At 47.1% G+C, this 26,620-nt stretch overlaps 1 protein-coding gene across 1 annotated transcript; it reads left to right on the top strand.

Annotated features, from left to right (window-relative positions):
* The first annotated feature begins 15,249 nt into the window (after positions 1–15,249).
* HTR5A (5-hydroxytryptamine receptor 5A) lies at positions 15,250–25,406 on the top strand. Its single transcript, XM_048511930.1, is given in 3 exon segments — positions 15,250–15,399; positions 16,661–17,683; positions 24,169–25,406. Coding segments are annotated over 2 exon segments (1,101 nt in total). The 5' UTR covers positions 15,250–15,399; positions 16,661–16,915; the 3' UTR covers positions 24,502–25,406.
* Positions 25,407–26,620: the final 1,214 nt, after the last annotated feature.

Raw genomic sequence — 26,620 nt, 5'->3', positions numbered from 1 at the left:
AATGCAGGAACACATAATCAAAGCACTCCTGACAGATGGCCATCCAGCCTCTCTTTAAAAACCTCCAAAGAAGGAGACTCCACCAGACTCCAAGGTGGTGCATTCCACTGTCGAACAGCCCTTACTGCCAGAAAGTTTTCCCTGATGTTTAGGTGGAATCTCTTTTCCTTCACCTTGACCCATTACTCCTGGTCCTAGTCTCTGGAGCAGCAGAAAACAAGCTTGCTCCTTCACTAACATGACATTCCTTCAACTATCTAAACATGACTATTGTGTCACCACTTAACCTTCTCTTCACCAAACTAAACATACCCAGCTCCCTAAGTCTTTCCTCATAGGGCATGGATTCCTTCCAGACCTTTTACCTTTTACCTACTGCATCTGTGTATGGTTCTCCAGTTGCACAGTGGCAGATAGGAAGGCGCTCCAAAGGGTGATCACTACTGGACAGAGGATTATCGGCTGCCCTCTCCCCTCCTTGGAAGAACTCTATAATTCCTGAAGCCTAAAGAAAGCCCAAAATATTCTGAGAGACCCGTCTCATCCAGCACACTCTCTTTTTGAACTGTTACCATCCGGCAGACGATACAGGTCTATCAAAATTAGGACAAAGAGGCTTAGAGACAGCTTCTACTCTAGACCTGTGGCTACGCTGAACTCCGCGGCTTCGTGTTGATGTGTTTGGGGCTGTGTAGGGATGGGTGGAGGAAGGGGAAAGTGAGGATGGGGTATGAGTCTGAAATTGTGTGCATCGAGGAATGCTGCTGTAAATTTCGTTGTGCATGCACAATGACAATAAATGCTTATGCTATGCTTGGTTGCCCTCCTCTGGACCCGTAATCAGCAGCTGCCATATCCCTCCTCTGTATCTGTACCTGTCTGGATTAGGATACCCATCTCCAGAAAAGGCCTGGCTACACTCCCCAGTGATAAGTTGCTGTACACTTCTCTGAATGTTCTGCAGAACTGAAAATCATGTTCTGGAAAAAACACACCAGTTTTTTTCTTTAACCCAGCCTGAGCTCAGCAGCAACACAGCAGTTTAAATGACATTAGAACTCTTCTTTTCCTGGTGCACTTTGGGCTATTGGACGACCCATTCTTCCAGATGGTGCCTTTTCTGTAGTAAATATCTGCTTGTTTAAAATCACAAAGTGGCTTGTGGGAAGTGGGTAATTGGTTCTCTCTACCCACAGCTGTGCAAGAGACTGCCTCATCACTTCACTGCCCCGACTGTGCTGTGGGATTGAAGCAGGCAAAAAGCCGTAATATCCTAGGGTAGCACTGATACTTACAGATGCAATGTGTTGATTTATTTTGAGCCAGGCAAGAGGAGGGGAATTCAGCATGGCACATAAAATGTGTCAGTGCTCTGGCTGGTAGGACTTGACTGGTGCCAGGGTCAGTCCTTGCCAGCTTCAGCAATAGGAACAGCTGAAACTGCCCCCAAGTAAGTGCAAAGCATTATTACCACTGAGAGTCTACAGAGAATCCTTGAACACCAGGCATTTGGGAAAAGGGCTTTCAGACCCTAAGCTGGTGTTTGCAGACAGAATGGAGCCTCACCATTAGAAATTAGAGACTCCTGTATTGAATTATTTCTAGGTGAACAGACACATTCCAACATTGCTCCAGGAGCTAGTTAGTTAGATCCTTCCACACCAAAGTAGCACACAGGTGTCAAACTCGCGGCCCTCCAGATGTTATGGACTACAGTTCCCATCATCCCCTGCCATCATGATGCTGGCAGGGGATGATGGGAACTGTAGTCTATAACATCTGGAGGGCCGCGAGTTTGACACCTATGATAGCATATCGGGCAACAAGCACTCTCCAGCATTTCTGGTCTTGGGTGAGTGTTTCAGCTTCTTCCCATGCAATATTCAGTCCCTTCAGGTCTTGCTTGAAAGTTCTCCTTCAGGTGTTTTAGGGGCGACTTTGCTGTCGTTTGGCATCAGGAAGTATCCACCTCATTGCCGACTTTGGGACCTGACTGTTCTCCATGCAAAGGACGTGGCCAGCAAGTCGAAGTCTTCTGTGTGCAATGATGGTATGGAGTTTGCAAATACGGCGCCTTTGGAGCACCTCTTCATTAGTGATGTGGTCATGATATCGGATCTTCAGATTCGGTGTAGGTACTTCTGTTGGAAGACGTCAAGCCTGTGGTTGATGCCTTCCAGGTCTCGCTAGCATAAATGGCTGTCGGAATCACAATGGAGGTGAATGGGTGGAGCTTGGTCTTCAGGGGAATGGTTGGTGAGCACCAGATCTTGTTCATTCTCTGAAAAAATGGCTGCAGCCTTCCCAATGCTGCACCTGACATCTGCCTGTGCATTTCCATTCTGGGAGATCACCCTGCCCAGCAGACTTGTGGGAAAAGTTTCACCATAACTGTAGGTATTGAGAAGGGTGGGATCAAAAGACTGTTTCTCACCTGATGGTTCTGAAAAAGCCAACGTTGCAGATTTTTAACATGATACTGGGGGAAGGGGATTTAAGACCAGTGTATGTTTATTCATTTGTGTCCTTTAAAAGCCTGCCTTTCTTGCTAAGACTCGGCTACTTGGACTGAACCCTGCAGCTGCCCTGGGTGCTTTGCACCAGCCCTTAGCTCCCCTTTGTTGCAAGGCAATAACAGCACAGACAGGATTGTGCTGCTGAGTTCCAGAACTGGGAGAATGGCCCATCCCCACCCACCATTCCTGCCCCAAAGCCCCTTGTGCTGCTCAGCTGCTTTTTGCCGGAGAAGTGAGAATATGGGCACCAGGTGATCTGCGAAGGGCAATGAATTCCGAAAGTAAGGGGCCACTCCTGAAAAAGCCCTGTCCTTGCTTGCTGTGCACCTCACCTTTGATAGCAGGCGCACAGAGAGCTGGGCTTGTGAGGGAGACTAAAGCTGGATGGTTGGCCAGGATCGGAGGAGGCAGATGTTCAAGTATTCTGGCCCTGAGCCACTGAGGGTTTTGATAGTGCCTCGAAACAAATGGGCAGTATTGAACACTTTAGTCCCCAATTATCTTCTACCTCTCTGGATGAAAATTAGACCCATTGATTTGGCATTCACAATAAGCCCTTCCTAATCACCTCCAGTACTTAGTGGTAATGAAGAGCTGAGAGTCAAGGAAACAGTATTCAAGTGTAAGTTTTCATTCTGTATTGTACATTAATGCCGTCTGCCTGTGCGGAAAATTAATCTATCAGAGAGAAACCATTGTCTCTAATTTCCCATTTGCCTTTGGTTTTAAATAACGCATGTGGCATGTTCAGGGTTTGTAGAAAATCCCAGCTGGATCTTGATGCAAGAAGTTGGTGCAACCTGAATTCTGCACCCCCATCCCCACCCCAAAAATCCAGTGGTGGCGAACCTTTGGCACTCCAGATGTTATGAACTACAATTCCCATCAGCCCCTGCCAGCATGGCCAATTTGCCATGCTGGCAGGGGCTGCTGGGAATTGTAGTCCATAACATCTGGAGTGCCAAAGGTTCGCCACCACGGTCCTAGGCTGTGTTCAGAGCAGAAAGACAGGTCTATGAATTTTACTATTTTGCATACATGGTTGTTTTCCCAACATCTGCCTGCAGATTTTTTATTTAAAAAAAAGATTTCTGTTAGTGGGAAATGTTTTGTTTGCACACTTCTGGAGCAGTTGCCCATATTCTCTGCAAATGTTACTTTGTAAAGCACCATGTCTATTGATTGCACATTAATAATAGAAATCAGACCATGAATGGGAAACCCAAAGGACCAGCTGTCGAGAGCCAACAGAGGAAATATCTGTTGTTGCTGCTGTTAATATTTTTACCCTGCCCTTTGCAGCCTGGCTCAGGAAGGCTAACAACACAGTATTACAGTTAAAACAATAAATCATAGCAGACATTCTCAGAACGGTCTTTAATGCGTTGGGCCTTTGGTGGTGACAGAAAGAACTTATGGCAGTCTTATGGCTGATGGGAATTGTACTCCATCATGAGGACTGATGGGGATTGTGGTCAGTGGTGGGATCCAAAAATTTTAGTAACAGGGTCCCATGGTGGTGGGATTCAAACTGTGGTGTAGCGCCAATGGGGCTGGGCGGGGCATGATGGGGCGAGGCCTGGCATTCCTGGGGCAGGGCATTCCTGGGCGGGGCTGTGGCAAGGACGCAGCCGCTGTGCCGGTCCTTGAGCGGGAAACGAATGCACGCAGGCTGCCAAGCACGGCAGTGCACCTCCTGCTAGACTGCTTCAAGTTCTGCGTGCTACTGCTGAGAGGAGGGGTGTAACTAAGGCAAAAATCACGTTGCAAAATTGCCAATTAGTAACCCCCTCTCGGCACACACAAATAATTAGTAACCTACTCTCGGGAACCTGTGAGAACCTGTTGGATCCCACCTCTGATTGTGGTCCATGAACATCTGGAGGACAAGAGTATGACCACCCTGTCATGGAGACCGCTTTCTGAAGCTGCTGTTTTTTCCAAGGGATCTGATCTCTGCAGTGTGAAGATTGTTGGAATTATGTAAGAGCTCCAGGGCCCATCTTGAGGTTGGCCTCTATAGATGGTGATGTCCAGGGATTTGGCAGAAGCAACTGCACACCCTCAGTTCCTGCAGCTGCAGAAAACAACATCGGATCCTTAAGTGGGACATTTGATTGAAAATGCGACAACTGTAAAAATGTCTCCTCTGGCTATCCAATGTGCTGATGTCTTCTTGGCACACGAGACTGCCCTGTGAAGGCCAGAATACAAAAGCTTTCATGTTGTCTTGTCCTCCATCACTGTTTGAACACATTTTCCTATGGTGTTATCTCCAATTCTGCACCACATCCCCTCCAGCGGTTGGGCTATCTGTGGCAATACCCAGCTGATCGTACTGGATTTGAAATGTCTGTGAATTCAATCACATTTTTATACTTTTTTTTTCAAACTCGTTATCTCATGATGCACACCAACAAACAGAAAATGAGATTCTCATTTTATTAGACACAGCTGGGCTCGCCAGTATTGAACAAGCTAGGCAAAATCACTTAGCGTCTCATACTTGTAATTGTAATTTCTTCCAGAGTAGCTGCAGGGCCAGCAATTGATTTAATTTACTCAAGATTCAAGGAAAACAGTTTTCTTTGGTGCCGCTTTAGTCTGCATTTAAATAACCTGACATATTTCTCCTTCGTCTTCCACAAAAAGAATTCCACTTTCCACAGCCATGGCTTTCTTTACAAATAACACTTCATATCTCGTGAACCATACCAATTTCCACACAATACAACTGCAATCCCAAGTAGAATTATGCCCTTCTGAGACCACTGAAATCAATTGATTCACAGGGGGTGTAACTCTGCTTTGAATAAACTACCATCTTGCTTCCTCTTAGTTTCTTAATTAATAATCAGGACTCTAAAAAGGGTATAAATTGCAGGTATTTTATAGGGGTTATTTGGGATTTTATTTTGTTTGTTTTAAATAGTAACTTGTAAACTGCTGCAAACCATCAGAAAATATAGGATATAAATCTTTTAATTAATAAACCAATAGATGTCTTAAAAGTAATTGCTCATATTAGGCAAGAGCTTTTGCATTATGAACCCCTGCACCTATCATTTGAAGTCTGCTTGTCTACATATGGTGTTTCCTTTCTGGAGCCAAGCTATTGAAATTCTGGAGCCAAGCTATTGAAATCCAGTAACAATAAACAAATTAGCCAAAAGCTTTCCAGTGGTGATGGAAAGTGCCGTCAAGACACAGACAGCGGCTGGCCTCCACTCGGGCCAGGGCTTGGTGGAACACTCTTCCTCCAGCTGTCCAGGCCCTGCGGGATCTTGGTGAGTTCTGCAGGGCCTGTAAGATGGAGTTGTTCCACCGGGCTTTTGGAGTGTCCAGCTGCTGATGTGGCCCCCTTTCCTACTTTAGCCTCCTGTGTCCCTTTACCATCTATAGGACCCCCCCCCCCTCTGGGAGGGTTTTAATAAGGATTTATTGCTGACGCTGTTTTTATATGCTGACCGCTGTGTTTATTTTAAATGGGTATTAATTGTATGTTGTGGTGAACAACAAAAATGTTGTTCACCGCCCAGAGCCCTTTGGGGGTAGGGCGGTATAAAAAACTCAAAAATAAATAAAGTAAATAAATAAACTTGTGGGGATCCCATAGGGTTTTCAAGGCAAGAGATAAACAGAGGTGGTTTGCCATTGTCTCCGTTTGTGTAGCAACCCTGGATTTCCCTGGTGGTCTCCCATCTAAAAGGCCAACCCTGCTTCACTTCTGAAAACTAATGAGAGTTTTCCACGTTTACAAAATAAAATTTAACTACCAGAGCCATTCTGTAAAAACAAAGCTGGGCAAAAATAGGGCAGCCTGTAACCACGGAACGTTTTTGAAGACCTTCATTCAAACAAGCAAACAATTACACCAGGTTGGATCCAGCCAGGTTCTTCTCACTCAATTCCCCTTCCTATTACAACCTCTACCCAACACTGCTTTCAAACATACAGGTTCCATCATCCCCAGCATGGCCCTTCTGAGTGGTCAAAGAGGACCTCTCCTTTTTTTTCCACCAACAATGCCTGGATCCATCCTATTGAATAACATCACATTCTCTCCTATAAGAACAAGGATATTCCTTTCAGACATCTTTGTCTCCCTCTATTGCATCCATGGACCATGTCAGTGTTCCTGATACACTCTGCTGCTTTATGCCTGTCTTAATATTTTGCTGTCTCCAAACATTCTCCTTCATTCTTGGTATACTAAGTTTCCTTCTTCCTCAGCCAAAAAGACCATACAGTTTAAAGGGGCTCGTTCTAAGTAACAGTTCTCGAGACAGTGAAGATTGTTAAAAAAAAAAAAAAACCTCTCAAAAATCATCAAGTATATTCACACATGTTTCAATGATTACCAGGGTAACAGACAAATCTCATGATTTAATGAGTCTAAAAATAGTCCACACACACTGGATTGCTCAAACCTTTCAAAAATTTCTTGTAAATCTCTTAGGAGAAAAGGGAGAGGGATAAAATGTTCCATTTGAAGGAGACAGCGTGGGGATAGTGGATAGACATGGGATATCTGGGTTCAAATCCCAAGTCAGCCGTGAAGGTCACTGGTTGAGTTTGGATCATTCACGGTGAAGCCTCACCTGCTCGGAAGGATAGCAGTAAAAATACAATTGGGGGCAGGACTGTGTGCGTCACTCAGTTCCATGGAGAAAAGGCAGTATAAAAACAGCGCCATTAAAAAACAACATTTTCAACAATTGCAAAAAAATAATCTTTCCCATTTTCTTTTCAAACTAAGGCATATAATCCTCACCCCTGCAGGAAAAAAAATCCCCACAAACCGTTAGTGGTGAAAATAAACATTCAACACAGCCGATGAAAGATTCAGGTCCAAGGCACTGGAAGGCACCTGGGAACGAGGTTAACACAAAACACCTTTCTGCAGCCGCCTCTCCTTTTGATGCTGTTGCCTTCATCTCCTTCCATGATGTCAATTGTTTACTGACTCTGGTGCGACATTAAGGTGCCAACAATCTGGCAGCCAACAAACCAGCCCCACGTGCCCCAGCATTAAGAAGCAAGGAACCCAAATCAGTGGTAATTGAGATTTAGCGCGCCATCTGATTTCTGTCATTAGCGCCAGCTGTTTCCTTGGCAGATTCAGGCGCTGTTTCTGACAACTCAACCTTAACCAAAACTGGTGTATTAAGAGATACCAAAACCCTACTAGCTAGAACTGACTCACTGCATCCCCTTCCTCACCCCAACCTGCTTGATTATAGATGAGTGGTGTTGAACTCATTTTTTATGAGGGCAGCCAAAATGGTAATAGGTCTGGAATCCATGCCCTACGAGGAGAGATGAGGGAGCTGGGGATGTTTAGTTTGGTGAAGTGAAGGTTAAGAGGTGCCATGACAGCCATGTTAGATATTTGAAGCGATGTCACATTGGTGAAGGAGCAAGCTTATTTTCTGCTGCTCCAGAGACCAGGACCAGGAGTAATGGGTTCAAGGTAAAGGAAAATATATTCCACCTAAACATCAGGAAAAACGACTTGATAGGAAGGGCTGTTCGACAGTGGAATGCACTACCTCGGAGTCTCCGTCTTTGGAGGTTTTTAAACAGAGACTGGGTGGCCATCTGTGGGGAGTGATTTGATTGTGTGTTCCTGCATGGCAGGGGGTTGGACTTGGTGACCCTTGGGGTCTCTTCCAACTCTATGATTGAGAGCTGGATATGACATAAATGTGACTTGGTTGAGTCAGACTGGGTTCTGAGGGTGGCTGCCTCAGCTGGCCTGAGAATGGCACTGGGGAGACGGACCTGGACTGGCAAGCCCACCGGGGCCGGGGGTGCAGTGGCTGCCTTAAGGGGGCTTGTAAGGCCTGCAAGCAGAGGTGGGATCCAGCAGGTTCTCACAGGTTCCCGAGAGTAGGTTACTAATTATTTGTGTGTGCCGAGAGGGGGTTACTAATGGGTGATTTTGCAATGTGGTTTTTGCCTTAGTTACGCCCCTCCTCTCAGCAGTAGTGCGCAGAACTTGAAGCAGTCTAGCAGGAGGTGCACCGGCGTGCGTGGCAGCCTGCACCTATGTGTATTTGTTTCCCACCCAAGGACCGGCGCAGCGGCTGCGTCCTTGCCACAGCCCCGCCCAGGAATGCCCCGCCCCGTCATGCCCACCAGCCCAGCCCCATTGGCACTACACCACAGTTTGAATCCCACCACCATGGGAACCTGTTACTAAAATTTTTGGATCCCACCACTGCCCGCAACCCATCTAGGCAATTCCTTCTTGCTCTGGCTCACAGTTGCCTCAGCTGCTGTCATAAACAGACCCCCAGGAACAGACAGTCCCGACACAGCTGTTCCAAGGTGTACTTGTTTATTGAAAACTCAGGGCTAAGAACAGAGACAAAGACCTGCAAACTGAAACACAATGTTGCTGCCACAAGATAGCTCAGCTGCAACCTCTCTTTTGTAGTCTAAAAATCCAAGGCCAACCAAGCCTGGAAAACATGGACTGTACATACGGTCGCAAGGCAAATGAACTTATTGGTATATGCAAATCTCCCAAATTGCAAAGACAACTGATAAGACATAAACCATTCGTCAAGGTATATTGTGTATATATGGTAACTAATATGCAAATGGATAAAAGTTCAACAACATATAAAACAAAACCTCTCTTTTATAGCCAGGTTCCCATTCCCTAGGGGGCCTAGTGCAATAACTTCTTGCAGCTGGGTTACTTTACTCTGGCTCCTGTAAGAATTTAGCATCCAAGTCAGCTCCATGGCTGCTAATCTGCTACTGCATCTCCTCTGCTGTAACCTAGCATGCAGCCTATACCTGCGTTGCTTCTGGGGCTCGGGAGACAGGGGTGGTGGTGGAGATGGGGCTGGCAGGGTCCCTTCTGGCTCATTGTGAAGAGGATGATGTGTCCCAGAGCTAGACCCTGGCGGGGAGTTCTCAGAGCTTGGATCTGGCTGTGGATCCCTGCCTGCATGCTCTGTCCGAACCTCTGGATCTGGTCCTGCAGAACTAATGACTGGTCAGGCTCTACATTTTCAGGCTGTGCCTGGGAATCTGGAACCAAAACTGTCCCTCCTCTCCATCTGAGTCTTCCTCCCAGGGGTCCCCAACTGGACCAAACTGAGACCAGCTGAGGTCTCAACGATCTTTATTGAAAAACAGAAATCAAAGAAATAAAACTTAAATGCACGGAGGCTGCTCAACTGGTTACATTACTGTTGGTTCTTTGTCCCCATTCCGGAAACCCATGGCCCAGAGATGCTTCTCTGTCCACATCTCAAGATGGAATTCCAAAACCTTTGTTTTCCCCTTCTCAGGAAAACTCTGTTCAGGCCACGAGGTAATTTAGGCCTTTTGAAGTTGCATCCTAGCACCTCTGCATAGTTCAGTCTCAAGCCACATTTTGACACCCCATTCTAGACTGTAAGATGTATCTGAGAGGAAACTTGCATGTTTTGCTATCTATCTTATTATCTACAGTTTTTTTTAAAAAAATTAAATGTAGACAGATAAGGAGGAAGATCACTTAGATAGAGACTGAACAAATTAAGTGCTAAAATACATCCCTGCTTGATGTCTTTGTTAGAGGTTACTGGTGGTGTCAGGTAGCCAGCGCAATCATAACAAACCTGGCAGGTATTAGAGGAGTATAGTTGCCGAATTAGAAATAATAGTCTCTGGTCTATTCCCAAAGCTATTAGTTTTTTTCCCCAGAGTTCCTCCCTAGGGACAGAATCAAATGCGCACTTAAGATCCAGGAATTCTGAGAAAAGATTCTCACCCTTTGGGCAACTATATTTCTCTGCCAGGTGGTACAGGACCAGGCAATGATCTAGAGTAGATTTGCCAGAGGCGAAGCCTATCTGCTCCAAACCCAAAAATAAGGAAGACCAAGGAATTTGGCACTTTGCTAGACAACTTGCATAGAGAGTTTACCTAGCCGCTAACAATAAACTAATCAGTGTCAACAATTTGAAGGATTCTGAGATTCACTTTTTAAATATCTGGAGTGATGGCCCTATGTCCAGGGCAGATTACGCATATGGGCTAGCTAAGACAGCAGTGTGGGAATGGTGTGAAAATGGTTGCAAACTCTTTTACAGCATTTTAAACCATTTTGCACCATTTTCACACTGTTTTTTCCACACTGCTGTTTTTTTTTTGCCCATGTGGAATCCACCCAAGAATCCTCAAGGGTCCCACCCACTATTATGGATATGGAGACTGAGAAAAGGGCAGCCAGTATGGGGGGCCCAAGAAGTCCGGAAATCTCTTAAAGAGGTTCTGCTGGGAGGGAGGCCATCAGGGCCTGGCACCTTCCCCACATGGAATTCAACTTAATGTTTTGTAAAAACAAAACAAAACCCGAAATCTTCATTTTAAACAAAGTATGCAACACAACACTTGGTCCAACTATTTTTTTTAAAAGCTGTTTTAAGAATCTTATTTACCAGCATTAGTTGCAGGTGGTCAACCATGTTGGTCTACAGGAAAAGAGCAAGATTCAAGCCCTGAAGTAGCAACTTAAAAGACTAAGAGGGGGTCCCTTTTGATGAAGGGTGCTTTGACTCACAAAACTTTATACCCTGCAAATCCTTGTTCTTTAAGGTGCTACTGGACTCAAATATTATTTGCAACATGTTAATGGAAAGTTCCTATTTCCCTTGAAATGTTATGCAAAATGATGTAGGACAGAAACACGGCATCATATTTTCAGATATTTTCATATGAAGAAAAATGTCAATCTGCCCTTCATCTCTTCCCTTGGCTGTCGTTCAGCTTTTTCTCCACAGTATATTTCACCCAATTGGTTAGGATTTATTTATTTGTTTGTTTATCTATCTTATTATCTACAGTTTTTTTAAAAAAAATTAAATGTTCAATAAGAACAAAGATTTTACAAGAATATTTGAACAGAAAACAAAAAGGATCCTTTCTTAAATATATTTCTAGCACTTAAGAGCCAACATGTTTATATTAGTAATAAGCTATGAAAATCATTAGTTAATTCTAACAAAGTATATTAATAATGAGAAAACACTGATATATTAATTATAATAATTAATTCCTGAACATATTTCTTTCAAGATATATTACATCATGTCCAATTGTCATATTTTATTTATTTAATAATTCAACCACTCACCCTTCATCAGTCAACCAATAATAATTCAACCAATCGCCCTTTGACCCATTTTCTCCATTTTAAACATGGTGTTATAAACCAACCTTCTTGGGATAAGGGGCTGCGGAAGAGGAGCCAGAAGCAGGAGAAATAAATCAAATGCCAGAAACAGCCGTGAAGGTAAAAACATCACCACCAAAGGCTGATACACCGGAGGAAGGGTCAAAGGGAACTAGTGAATCATTAGGGCAAAGGAGGCAGAAACAGAGACAAGAAAGTCCGTAATAAAAGGAGAAGGGGCCACATTGCAGTTTGATATGGCAGAAGGCTCTGTGAATTAGAAACATCTGCATTAGAGGAGGACTGAGTGCAGAATTAAGTCTTTGCAGGATTCCGGTCTCTTTCGCAAGGGTGTCTAATATAAGCCTGGACGTCGGTTTGGTTCTGTCTGGGTGGAACAAGTGTGATTCCCTGGGAAACACCGTGTGCCTGTATTCCTCACTAAGCCACTGCTTCTGGTTTGTGCCGTGGCCTCTGGACTGCCTGATTTCTGCCTGCGGACACTGCCTGCCTCAAACCCTAGACTGCTGAACTAACACATACAGTCATTATGCGCTTGGACCTCTGAACTGCCGGTGCTACCTTACACCACTTGCCGAGACACCTGAGCTGCTTAACCTGTGCCACTACTCCCTGGCTGCCTCATCTGCTAGCCTGTCACGCCCAGGCAGCACACACAAGCAAGGCCACACGTTACCTGTTTTCTTAACACTATGGTCACACACATGCTGCAAAGTCTGAAGTACGAACATCTCTGGCCTGAATAATGTATGAAGACTGCAGCTGCAGAGAGGGGAATGGTTTGCTTGGCTGCTCAGACTCCCCTCCCTCGATCTTCTGGCCTGCACTGGAATTCCAATTTGCCAGGCACGACCCAGACCTCATCAGCCTTCTCTCTCTCTCGCCTGATTGCTAGACGTTGTTTTCCTTTTAAACAAAATGAGAGGGGGGAGGAGTGGTCTGCTTTTGACACCAAATTCCCCCGCTGATCACTGACGTAGGACATACCAATTGCCCAGGTTATGACTCATGATGGTGCTGCTTGGCGGTTAGCAGAGAGAGCTGCAAGGCATAGGTAGAAAACTGCACTGTAAGGGACACATATGGCAGAAAACTACCGTTCGAGAGGCTGGTTTGATGTGTGCCAAGGCTGCATGCCTGTCTGCATTGGCACAGTGCTGAGACATGGGATCCAGGATCCAGCCACATCTATACACAGTGAAACACGTCAGGTTATGTTGCTTTTGCACAACGCAGCACATTCAATTTCCGACACTGAAATAGAAACACTGTGCTGGAAATTTTTCTTCACTTACAACCTGCCTTTGCTCCCAAATCCGCTTGTGTTCCCTTCTCCTCTGTTTTTCCTGACAGCAACCTGGTAAGGTAGAATAGGTTGAAAGTGCATGACTGGCCCAAGATCACCCAGGAAGTTTCCACCACAAAACGAGTCTTTCAAATCCTCGTGTGACATTCTAATGAATCACTATATATCAGTGGTGGCGAACCTATGGCACGGTTGCCAGAGGCGGCACTCAGAGCCCTCTCTGTGGGCACGCACAAACAGAGTCGCCCCTTCCCCCTACACATCTAGGCTGGCCTGGGCTGCTGGGTTCGATTATTAGCGATAAAACCCTAAAGACCTATAGATTTTGCGGGAAGCAGTTAGCCGTAGGTAACACCCTGTTAATGCGGCTATTAAACCCCACTGAAGTTTTCATCACGCGAAGAACTAAAGTCGCGATCTTTTACCTGGGAGTAAAAGCTTTCGGTTTGCCTTTGGCAATGGGAGGCTTGCTTCTGGAGTTAAACTCCCTCCTAGGGTCGTGATTCACCCATTGGAAGAGTTGCACGGTTGCTTCAAAGCAAGGCCACCTACTACCACCAAGCTTACTCCCGAGTAACGCATGCCTCGGAGCCAACCGTTTTTTCTAAACTAAAACCTCAGTATTCAGGCTAAATTGCTGTGTTGGCACTTTGCGATAAATAAGTGGGTTTTGGGTTGCAGTTTGGGCACTCGGTCTCAAAAAGGTTCGCTATCACTGCTATATACCATGCCGTCCAATATATGCTCATGCTGCAATATCTAGCCACTGTTGTGGAACGACATTCCACTGGAATGGACCTGGCTTCCCTCTGAATAACAGTTGTTAAGATCAGGGTATATTAGATTAACCCTTAATGAACAAAGTCTTGATTTTTCAAAACTGCAAATCTACTTAAATCCCAATCAGGCTTAGTCAATAGGACTTATTCCCAAGAAAGCATTATTAAGATTGCTCCGTGAATGTGATATCTTTTCTTTATTGTTCGGTAAAAGCGATTTTATCTTGAAATATTGTGGTCACATATAAGTTGAATGCAATACAGAGGGTTAAGCTGTGGGGCTGCATAGAACAACACTGATTGGAAACTTTCCCCGGAAAGTTGCTAAAAGTTGTGGTCTGAGGTCATAGGACAAAGCCCACTCTACAAATGAATCATGAAATAGTCTTAATTAATGTACGAAGGATTTCACAGCTGGAATCACTAGAGTGTTGTGGGTTTTCCGGGTTGTACGGCCCTGTCCCAGTATCATTTTCTCCTGACGTTTTGCCTGCATCTGTGGCTGGCATCTTTAGAGGATCTCTGAAGATGCCAGTCACAGTTGCAGGCAAAAAGTCAGGAGAAAATGATACTGGGACAGGGCCATACAACCCGGAAAACCAACAACAGCACACTAGTCTTAATTAACTTTATTTCTCCCAGGAAGCTCGTGATGTACATAGTACCCAGGACAATCAGTTTCCGCCCCAGCATCTCCTATCTAGACAGATTTGTGATTTCAGTTTGGCATCACAGGAAGGTCAGTAAAATAATGTGGAAAGAAAATCAGCGGAGCACATAATAATAAACATGCCTTTGTGTTTTCCCCTCGGCTGGCTGAATTGCTCCAACGCTGCATATAAAAGGAAAACCCATTTCCTGGCTCTTCACACCTCGTGCCTGAAGATCTATCGCCAGTTTCCACCGGGGACACATAACAGCGCTGCAGCCCAAGCAAAACAGCCCGTCTGCCGGGTGTTTGTTCACACAGGGCTTCCCCCGGGCTTTGATTTGAGGCGCCCGCCGACACAATGCTCGGCCGCCCTCCTCCTCCTCCTCAGCCGGGGCGTCGCCTATTCTTTGCAACCAGCCTCTGGCCTGCCGTCGGATCGGATTCACACGTGCGTCGGGCACCGAGGGACACGGAGCAGCAATGGCATGTGTGAATTGCGCTGCCAGAGGCAGGTACGTAGATCTCTTACTGGCGGGAGGGGGAACGGACAGGTGTACAGGTAGATCTTCCCGAATTCTTCAAAGGCCAGTGCCGCCCCCCCCCCCCCGCATCCCGCGCTTCGTCGGTCGGTCGTTGCCGGCTAGCCACTTGCTCTTCCTTACCCGTGATTGGCCTTTCCTGACCCGCGTGTGTTGTCTGGACGCGTGCATGCGTGCAAGGCAGAGGCCGGGAGGAAATGCTGCGGCTTGTTGCCCGCCACGCGTGCGGGAAACCAGCTTCAAACTGGGAGGGCGGAGGAAGGGAAGGGGGTGGTCCGCTGACGGGCCGGACTCTCTCTCTCTCTCTCTCGGGCCCCCGACAGGCAGGAGCCTTTCTGCAAGACCCGCCGGCCGGAGCGACCCGTCTTTCCCGGGACGCCCATCCGTTCGAAGCGGCAGCTCCGGCAGGTATTTGCTCTGCCCCCCTCTCCTCCTCCTCCTCCCCCCCCCTCCCCACCGCGACTGCGAAGGGGTTAATCACGTCGGCCGGGCGAGGCGGGGGCTTTTCAGGAGGAGCTCTTTCACAGTGAGGCTCCTGCCCGGTGCAATGCAGGACCCCCCCCCCCCTTGTCAGAGATGGGGCGGAGTTTGCTTTTTGGCAGGGTTCCTGTGCGGGGGGGGGGGGAAGTCTCGCCTCCTGTTTGCACCTGGCAGCCCCGCCACCTTGCCCACCCCCTGCCCTTAATTGCCCTTTCCTCCGTGACCCAGCATGGCTTCAGTCGCCCATCGTTGTTGGAAACTGCCGCCAGCATCGCTTCCTTCCGGGGATCCAGGTGCCTCCTTCTAGCCTCACTTTCTGAATTTTGGGTCCTCCCTTGAACAGGCTGGCGGAGATCTCGGAAGTGAGTCGCCCGGCAGAGACTGGCTGTGGTGGATTTTCCCAGTTGTGTGGCCCTGGTCCAGTCTCAGACCTCAGCCACACAGCCCAGAAAACCCACAACAGCCGGTTGATTCCAGCCCTGAGAGACTTCACAAGTATGGATGCTTGTTGCAGCATAAACTGGGAGCGCTTGTTTCCGCCTGTTTTTCCAGGCAACATTAATGGAGATTCTTCATTGGGCAGAAGGATTATTTGCATCACAAATGTCCAGTGGTGAAAGAAAGCAGGCACAATCCAGTGCTAAGTACCTAAGGCTTACTGTTGGCAAGAGCATTCTGCCAGAATTTTGTTTTCAGAATGCATATGCCAAGGAAGATGGTGTGGGCAAAGGGGCTGCATTCCCACAACAGCCAGGCTGTATTCAGTTTCTGATTAGCACTTTGCACATGCTCAGGGATTTTCTTGTATCTGTGTCTTTATTGTGCCTTGTTTCTTTATAGAAGGGGGCATGGGGAGAGACAGGCAAGGGATGATGCTAGACGGGCTTGACAAAAGAGCCGCTGTAAGACCAAGATTGCAAGGGATTTTTTTTTTCTCCCTGACCGTCCTCCTTTTCATTAAGCCACCTTTACAAACACACTCTTGGGCGGCCTCCTCATCTCCATATCCCCTGCAGAAACCTTGATAGCACAACTTGAGTGCAGATGTCCAACAATGTGTGGATGCACCTTAAAAGTCCCCAGAGCCTAATTTCCTGACATTGTGAAAGTGTTGTAGAGAAACAGAAGGGGGGCTTTTTCAGACGGGGTGGAGAGTCTGACTCATCTGGCTGTTTGGTCCAATTTGCAGATCTGGGACGTTCCAGTGCCAGCGTGATGCTCTCGTCGTGAGTGTGTTTCTCGGGTCTCCTGTGCCTGAGTTTTCCAGACCGATGCTTCGGAAATCGAGAGCACAACAGAACTCCGGGGCTTGAGATGAGACCTGCCCGTGGTCTTCTACAGAACTATGACATTTTCTTGGGGATTAAAAAGGGGCGACTGCCTAAAACCAGAAGCATCCCTCAGCTGTCTCACCTTCTAAAATTGCCCTCTCCGTGTTTGCAAGATGGATCGGTCCCCAAATTTCACTTGTTTCTCCGTCACCACGTCGACAGAGTCCAACAGCAGCGGTTCCGGCTCGCTGGCTGACCTACCTGGGACTGGCAGATCCTTGTCAGTGTTCGGTGTGCTCGTCTTGACTTTGTTGGCCCTGTTGATGGTGGCCACTTTCCTGTGGAACGTGCTGGTGCTGGCCACCATTCTGAGGGTGCGCACCTTCCACAGGGTGCCCCACAACCTGGTGGCTTCCATGGCCATCTCAGATGTGATGGTGGCCGCCCTGGTGATGCCTCTCAGCCTGGTGCACGAGTTGTCTGGGCGGCGCTGGCGGCTGGGGCGGCTTCTGTGCCAGGTGTGGATCTCCTGCGATGTGCTGTGCTGCACGGCCAGCATCTGGAACGTCACCGCCATTGCGCTGGACCGCTACTGGTCCATCACCCGCCACCTGGAGTACACGTTGCGCACCCGCCGGCGCATTTCCAACATCATGATCAACTTTCTCCACATGGGTTCTCTCTACGCTTAAGCGATGCTCCTTGGCCCCAGCTGGCTAACTGTTTGAACCGAGGAGAGACCTGCTCTGGAAACCGTCCTCGATGAAGAGTGCCAGGTCAGCCATGTGCCATCCTACACCATTTTCTCCACCTTTGGCGCTTTCTACCTGCCCCTCTGTGTGGTGCTGTTTGTGTACTGGAAAATCTACAAGGCAGCCAAGTTCCGCATTGGGTCCCGGAAGAGCAACTCCATCACTCCCATCACACCTGAAGCCCTAGAGGTTAGTCCTTTCTCTGGGTTAGGCTATGATGCAGCCCCAAAAATGCTACCTGCCAACTTGTAATGGCTAAGAGAGCTCCTTTACCTTATGCCGCCGTAAGGAACCCACTCTTCTCTGCAACTTTTTCATAATGCTGACCTGTATGACTTGGTTGTTATTAAAGATTTGACAAAGGAGGGACTGTGGCTCTCTGCAGTAAAGCCTCTGCTTTGTATGCTGAAGGTCTCAGGTTCAATCCCTGGCATCTCCAGTTAAAAGAACCAGGCAACAGGTGATTTGGAAAACCTGTTTCTGGGGTCCTGCAGAGCTGCTGCCATCCAAGTGGACAATACTCACCATGATGAACAGGTGGTCCAACTCAGCAATTAGGCAGCCTCCGGTGTTCATGTCTCCAAACCTTTTGAATCCTTGGAAACCCCCTAGGATTGCTTAGTGTTGATGTCAGCAGGAGAGACTTTACACCTGTGATTAATATTCCTATAGAAATAATTGGGTAAAGTTTCTAACTTTGGTGGGATCATCTTGTAAACAGATGGCAGCCAAGATGTAAATAACATGTTATCTGGGCTCTTTCTGTTTTCGTGCAGAAATACACTGTAAGAACATAAGAACTAGCCAGCTGGATCAGACCAGAATCCATCTAGTCCAGCACTCTGCTACTCGCAGTGGCCCACCAGGTGCCTTTGGGAGCTCACGTGCAGGATGTGAAAGCAATGGCCTTCTGCTGCTGCTGCTCCTGAGCACCTGGACTGTTAAGGCATTTGCAATCTGAGATCAAGGAGGATCAAGATTGGTAGCCATAGATTGACTTCTCCTCCATAAATCTGTCCAAGCCCTTTTTTAAAAGCTATCCAGGTTAGTGGCCATCACCACCTCCTGTGGCAGCATATTCCAAACACCAATCACACGTTGCGTGAAGAAGTGTTTCCTTTTATTAGTCCTAATTCTTCCCCCCAGCATTTTCAATGAATGCCCCCTGGTTCTAGTATTGTGAGAAAGAGAGAAAAACTGTAATATTTTAAGCACTCAGGGAGAAGCTGTAAAACCACTCCAAGGGCTTTTCCAAATGAATGGTTAAATGTTCGCAGCCTGTTTGGCGTTTGCAGGATCGGAGCCACAGTTTTAACTGGATGAAAAGGATTGAAATCATGATTCAGGAAAAAAAGAACATGAACTTACCAAGCAGTTCTTGATTCCATTTATTTAACAGGGGGTAACTACGTACCAAGCCTTTTTAACTGGTTACGTGAACTGGAAACTTAACCTGCAATTTAAAAAAGAAGACATCCTGGGTATGAAGGTACCTTCCAAAGAAGGAGAACCTAAAAAGACTGAGATGAGAACTGTCTGTTTTTTTAATAGCGAAGGCCTTTTGGCACCATTAACAATTAGCAGGACTAGGAGAAATCTGGCAGGTAAGATTATTTTCCTAAAGTCAGCTTACCCCAGCAAGAAACAATTCCCTTGTCAGTTTCTGGCAGTCATGTAGTTAGTGGTCAATGGCGTGTAGCCCCTGCCCATCATGGAGGAGGCAATCTCAGTACGGACACTGCAAAAGCGACAATTAAGGGAGCAAACAGATAAATGTGCGATGGGACCATTGCTTCCCTTCCAGTGATACCCCCAAATCTGCTGCCTGAAAGGGCATATCCTTGCCCTGCATGATGGGAAGGCAATATCCAGAATAACAGTAGACCAGGAAAGCCCACAAGTGCGAGTCATGCAAGTACTGAGCCGGTGGGGCCCCCCCTGTACACAAACATTATGGACTGATTGCAGAGTGAGGCACTTCCATTAATTGTGTTTGCCTTTTTACCTGGTCTGTATTGATTTCAGCGGGTGCCCTTTCTTTGGCACTGTGTGGCTGTGTAAACAGCTGTTCTTCACCACTTTTCCCCAAACAGTCCATGATCGTGAATAGCACATATTACAAATTTACCGTCAGGGGGGCACCGTTTAGATTTTCTGTTTTGAGTATCACCCTGCCTTATCTCATGCCATTTTGGCATGAGTATCTCATGCCATTTTGGCAAAGATTTGCAGGACAAGGAGCCTGAGGAATCTAAGCAGTGACGTTTGGAAATACAGCAACATGTGAAACTGTGCAGATACACAGGAAATAGGAATACCAGAGGTTATTTCTCAAGATGGCCAGGACTTGTCTCTTACTTACTTATTTACTTCATGTATATCATATTTTTCTCCCCAGTGGGAACCCAAAGCAGTTTACATTGTTCTTTCCTCCATTCAAGGACGTAACTCGGGAGGGGCAAGCCAGGGCTTATGCTCCAGGCTCTGCTTGAGGAAGGGCACCAAGAAGCCCAGAGGCCCCCCTTCAGCCCTGCCCCCACCCCACTGTTGAACTGCTCCTCTGTCCCCAAACAGTTTGGGAGTGGTGAGCAGTTCAAAGCTTGGTTGGGTCAGCATTCAACTCTGCGCCCTGCCCCTGAACGGGGGGGGGGGGGGGCACTGAGCCAAGTTTTAAATTGTGGACTCTGCCTCAAAGGCCGCAGTTTAAAGCTGGACCTGGCCAGGCAGAGGTCATCCTTGAACTGAAAGTTCTGCCCTGGCTGGGTCCAGCTTTATACCACTGGTTCTGCCTCCGAAGGCCATGTGACTTTGGAGGTGGAGCTTCAGAGGTGGAGCCAGCAGTATAAAGCTGGACCCAGCCAGGGCAGATCCTGCAGTTGAAGGCTAGGCTCAGCCTGGCAGGCTTAGCTTTAAACTGCAGGCTTCAGACGTGGAGTCTGCAATTTAAAGCTTGACCCAGCCAAGTCCATCCTTGAACTGTTTGCCCCCCCCCCCCCCCCCGCCCCAAATTCCATGTGGTTCCATATGGAGTTGTTGGGCAGGGGGCGCAGCTCAATGCTTGCCCTGAAAAGAAGAAATTAATGCCCTTCTCATTGTTTCTCTAATGGAACATGGCCTCCTTAGGAGGTCATAAGCTCTCATGTTTGTGCTGTGTGCCAGCAAGCTGCTTCTGACTTATGGCACCACTGTGAATCAATGGCCTCCAGAATGTCCTGTCATTAACAGCCTTGCTCTGGTCTTTACAGACTGAAGTCTATGGCTCCCTTTGGTGAGTCCATAAGCCTCAGCAGGGAATCTTTGGATATTTATTTGGACATTTCTTCCCTGCTTTTCTCCCCACTGGGGAGGGCCTGGAGATCTGGTCTGACAGTTGATCTCCAGATGATAGAGATGAGTTCCCCAGGAGGAAATGGCTGCTTTGGACTCTGTGGCATCATACCTCTTCTCCCCAGGCCCCACCCCTCATGCTCCACTCCCAAAATCTCTCAGTATTTCCCAACCCAGACCTGGCCACCATAGATCCAAAACAGCTGACCACATCCGCCTACCATTTTGACCTTACAACAGCCACTCTGTACAGTGGGATAGTCTGAGACTAGGTGATTGGCCCAAGGTCCTCCATCAAGCCTCCATGGTAGAGTGGAAATTTAAACCTGAGTCTCCTAAATCCTGACCAGGCATTCTCAGTGTACTCCAGTGAGTGTGGCAGAGGTGTCCAATTCTGTTGCTTCAGATGTTCATGGGCTACAATTGGCCATGCCAGCAGGGGCTGATGGGAATTGTAGTCCATGAACATCTGAAGCAAGAGTTGGACACCTCTGGAGTATGAGTGTCATTTCCCTTGCGAGAGCTTCAAGCAAGCGGAGGCAGGAGGACAGTTCTGATCAGCACAGAAGGAAACCCCTTCTCCCCAGCACCACATTCTTAATCCAGATTGGGCCTCCCAACAGGCACTTTTCAGGGTCACATTTCAAGCCTGGGATTCTAATCAAGGAACCCCAATATCATGCAGGGTTATTTAGGATGCTCAGAGCATATAGGAAGTGTGAGCGCTCTTTCACTGCCTCTCCACATGTCCGATAAGCCACTTCTAAGTCAATTTCTCATGCCAAATGGAATTAAACTGTTATCCAGAACTTGTTGGTCGTTCACCCCCCAGGCCCTGGTCCTGTGCCTTCCCTACTCTTGTCACTAACCTTAAGTTTTGGAAGCATGGCAATTGATCCAGGCCAAGGCAGCTAAGACATCCTTTGGGATTTGACAGCCTGCATTAATCTCCCAACCTCAGCACAAACGTGTCCAGAGACGCATTATACTGTGGCTATTATTTAACATTTAATTAGTATCTGTACCGTCTTCGGCATTGTGCAGCACAAAGGAATGACATTATCCCTGCCCAGGGGACAGAGCAGAAAATTTTTAAAAAATCAGGCAGGATTGATAACAGAGGCGGCGAGGCAGAGAGCACAGAGCTGTTTGAAGATATGAATGATGGTTGCAGCAAAGGGTTTGCAGGAGGAGGATCTGTGTTTCAGTGGCAGAACGCACAGTTAGGAGGTCCCTAGTTTGGCCCTCGGTTTGACTCCAGTTAAAGGATCTTTGGGGGCAATTCTCCTTGTTCTCGAGATCCTGGAGATCTTCTGCCAGCCAGAATAGGCATTGTTGAGTTAGATACATTAATGCTCAATGACTGCTTCATGTAACGAGTTAGGAAGGAGCAACAGGCGAGTGAAGTTCCGGGCACAGCAAACTGAATTAAATGCAGGCCGTTGCAGACATGTGCATCACTGGTACAAGGTGCAAAACAGAAAGTCTGCCAGCAGCCTCTTCAACACACAACATGATGCACAGCGCTTTCTGAAGGCCAGCAGACTCCATGGGACCTACCTACAGGAGAAGCTGTATACATTTAGAACTACCGTGGAGTCTTGCTGCAGATGTTACCAAATGTAATACTGTGCATTGATGGAATCTGAAACAGGGCTCCTTTTGTTGGCTGCAGTGGCTTAAAAGGCTTGTGGAAGAAGAGGCGTGGAGTCCCAAGTTAGTAAATGACCTTGTCTGACTCACATGTTTTCGTGCTGGCTTGGTGGAGGAAATGAAGCAGCCTGGGGAGCAAGCTGTGATGTGAGATTGGCTGTCTGGGGTCATGTGGTTCTCAGGACCAGAAGGATATCCCAACTCAAATGCCCACCGACTGGAAGGCCTGTGGGGGTGGGGGAGGCAGTTGGCAGCCAATGCCTGAACCACTGGTCTCCTGGTTCAAAAAAGGCTGGTGTATCTGACTTGCCCTTCAGTTTTGCACTTTTGAAGTTCTCCAAAGCAATCAAGGCGGAAAAGTGAACACATGAACAGTGAAGCCGCCTTATATGGAATCAGGCCCAGTGGTCCATCAAAGTTAGTATGACCTACTCCATAAGTGTCAAACTCTCAGCCCTCCAGATATTATGGACTACAGTTCCCATCATCCCCTGCCATAACATCTGGAGGGCCGTGAGTTTGACACCTGTGACCTACTCAGACTGGCAGCGGCTCTCCACAGCCTCAGATAAGCGAACTGTCACTTCAATCACGGTCTGATCTTTTTAGCTGGAGATGCTGGGGCTTGAACCTGGGCCCTTCTGTATTCCAGGCAAATCCTCTACCACTGAGCCACAAATGTGATTCTGACAAATGTGATGCCCATACTCACTGGGAATGCTTGGTTAGGATTTTGGAGACCTGGTTCAAATCCCAGCTCTGCCATTCTCAGTAAAATCACACCGACTAAATAATAATGATGAATTGGTTTTTACACCCCACTTTTTCCTACCGAGTTTCAAAGTGGCTTACAATCTCCCCGCTCCACCCCGCACATCAAGCACCTTGTGAGGTAGGTGGGGCCGGGAGAGTTCCAAGAGAACTGTGACTGGCCCAAGGTCACCCAGCAGGCTTCATGTGGAGAAGTGAAGAATCAAACCCGGTTATCCAAATTAGAATCTTCTGCTCTTAGCCATCACACCACTATAAAGCACAAACCCAGTCTTTCCAATATTATAATACACCCATACATTACAACACAACATGGCATAAACACATCCAGTCACAACATCTACACTGATATACAAAATCCCTAAAAATCTAACTCTTATTGCACTGTAGTTCAACATACTGTGTTTCTCCGAAAATAAGACAGTGTCTTATATTAATTTTTGCTCCCAAAGATGCGCTATGTCTTATTTTCAGGGGATGTCTTATTTTTCCGCTCCACAGCTGCATGCTCTGGTGTTCTGTTCCGCTCCACAGCTGCATGCTTCCAAACAAAACCCCTTTTGCTACGTCTTACTTTTGGGGGATGTTTTATATTTAGCGCTTCAGCAAAACCTCTACTATGTCTTATTCTCAGGGGATGTCTTATTTTAGGAGAAACAGGGTAGTGTGTCTCTGGAAGGAACAAAAAATAAACTACTGATAATGGTGAAAACTGCAGTCAGCTGGCTGTGGCTCGGATCCTGGCAAAAATATCTGCTGATGAATGCATTTCTGTCAGCCGGATGTGACGCTCTCTCCTCTTTTCCCCAAATGCATCTGCCATGCAGACTCGTATGGTCCCTGTTCCTGGGGTCCTCGTTGTCATGGGTATTGGACAGGCAAGCAAAGCTCACCGGTCTGAAATTTGTACTTGTATTTGGCAGGTCAAGGGAGCCTCTCAGCAACCCCAGATGGTGTTCACCGTCCGCCATGCCACAGTGACCTTCCAGACAGATGGGGACACGTGGAGAGAACAGAAGGAGAGGAAAGCAGCCCTGATGGTGGGCATCCTCATTGGGGTCTTTGTGCTGTGCTGGATCCCCTTCTTCATCACAGAACTCATCAACCCGCTCTGCTCCTGTGACATCCCACCTCTTTGGAAGAGCATCTTCCTCTGGCTCGGCTACTCCAATTCCTTCTTCAACCCTTTGATCTACACGGCCTTCAACAAGAACTACAACAATGCCTTCCGGAACCTGTTTTCCAGGCAGCCGTGAGCCCTGGCTGGAGTTTTCTAGGAATCTCTCTCCCTCCCTCTCCCTGGCTCACACAGGAAAGGCACTGACTCCATTTAGAAAACTCCAGTCAATCTGTTTATAGTGCGTTAAATGCTTGGTTTTATCTAATTTATTATGGAGAGAGCTGAGACAGATTTCTTTCCTGAAGGGAACATCTTCAGTGACAATCATGTATTTTCCTGGCAGTCAAACTGGAATGTTGTTTCCGGCACAACCTGATGCCCCCCTCCCCTCAGCTTGTGCATCGATTGCAGCTGTTAATAGAGTATGGAGTGGGGTTCTTTCCCTGTCCCAGTCACGAGAGCAACTTCCCCACAATCCCTGGCCCTTTTTAAAACAATCATTAGAGTTTTTTTTAAGGTTTATCTTTTTCATTCCCTAGATGATTTTCCTTTGTCTGTAGACTCTCATGTAATTCTTATAAGAGAACAATATTTATTTACTTACTTTCTTTGTTTACATCCTGCTTTTATTACCACTGGGCTTCCCCAAGGGTCTTACAACATTCTGACCTGCTTTATTTTATTCTCCCAACAACATTCTGAGGTAAGTTAGGTTGAGAATGGGGTGGGGTGGGGCTGTGGCTCAGTGGAAGAGCCTCTGCTTGGCAGGTAGAAGGCCCCAGGTCCAATCACCAGTATCACCAGTAAGGACGGTCAGTAGAGGACATGAAAGACCTCTGCCTGAACCCCTGGAGAGCCACTCTTAGTCCCATACGGTAGTTCTGAACCTAATGGACCAATGGGCTGATTCAGTGTGAGTTTATGACTAGGCCAAGATCACCCAGCAAACTTCCATGCAGAGTGGGCATTCGAACCTGAGCCTCCGAAGGCAAGATCTAACACGGTATTAATCTATAACCTGGCGCTTAACAAGTTAATGGCACACAATGGTGATCCATATCGCAGTAGCGGCACTTTCAGCGTTCGCTACCACTCGAACTGATAGCACCCTCATGAAATTCAAAATTATCAAACACCTTATGGTCCCATAGTCCCAAAGAACAATACGGTTGGCTCTCAACGGAGTTTTGGGATTGGCTTTCTCAAACAGCAACTCCCTTTTCCCATGCTATGTGAAACACTGCTTTGGAAGTGGCCAAGGAAATGCATGTCATCCTGAAAGAAAAAGAAACATTTAAAAACCCATTGGATACACCCAACGTAGCTTTTTGGTTCCTGGCTATTAGTTGCATAGACAATCTTTCCAGCATCTTCTATGGTCTGTAATAGGCCTGATACTAATTATGAAGTTAAACCAGACTCAGTGCCAGAAAGGACAATTATGTTATAACCACTAACATTATTAGGTACTATATCTAAGAGTAAAGGGGGGGGGGGGGGAAGCGCTATGCTAATCATGAGAACACCAAAACCAAACCACCTACAGAGGAGGAAGGGGCTTCTATATACTTTGGAAAGCCTACAAGTACGCAGAAAATTAATGAAAAGCAAAACAAACACTGCAAATATCTGAAGGAGGATTGAGCAAGCTGTGAGAGCCACCACCATGTTGAGAGCTGTTCTTATAGCTGGGATTCTAATGGTGCCGAATCTTTTTGGCAAAACAGAAACATGCAAAGAATTGCTAAGTGGGAATAATTGGCCTTGCCACCGTCTAGGTAGAGCCTGGAGATCTCCTGCTATTACAATTGATCTCCAGGTGATCAAGATCAGTTCTGGAGAAAATGGCTGCTTTGGAGAGGGGGGGAGTTCTGTGGCATCATAATCTGATGTCTCTCCCTGAACCCTGCCCTCCCCAGGTTTTACACCCCAAATCTTCAGGTATTTGAGGGTGGAGTCTGGGGAGTGGAGGAAATTCAGCATGGCATGATTCCATAGAATCCACACACCCCCACACACACACCCCGACACCCAAAGTAGCTGTTTTCTTGAGGATAACTGATCACTGTTGTCTGGAGGCCCCTTGTGGAAGCTGGCACTGATGTAATCACACTGAGGTCATTAACATTCCGTTTAATTTCTTTCTACACATCATCTGGCATCTAACTGCCCAGTTTTGCATATTATGACACAGGTTGGTTGATAAATGCTTTTCAGAGTCACACTTCCCCAGTATGGGCGCTGCTGCCAGGGAA

This window comes from Sphaerodactylus townsendi, linkage group LG11, assembly GCF_021028975.2.
Source record: "Sphaerodactylus townsendi isolate TG3544 linkage group LG11, MPM_Stown_v2.3, whole genome shotgun sequence".
Classification (NCBI taxonomy): domain Eukaryota; kingdom Metazoa; phylum Chordata; class Lepidosauria; order Squamata; family Sphaerodactylidae; genus Sphaerodactylus; species Sphaerodactylus townsendi.
Note: the sequence above shows the minus strand (reverse complement) of the source record. Positions and strands in the feature narration are given on the sequence as shown.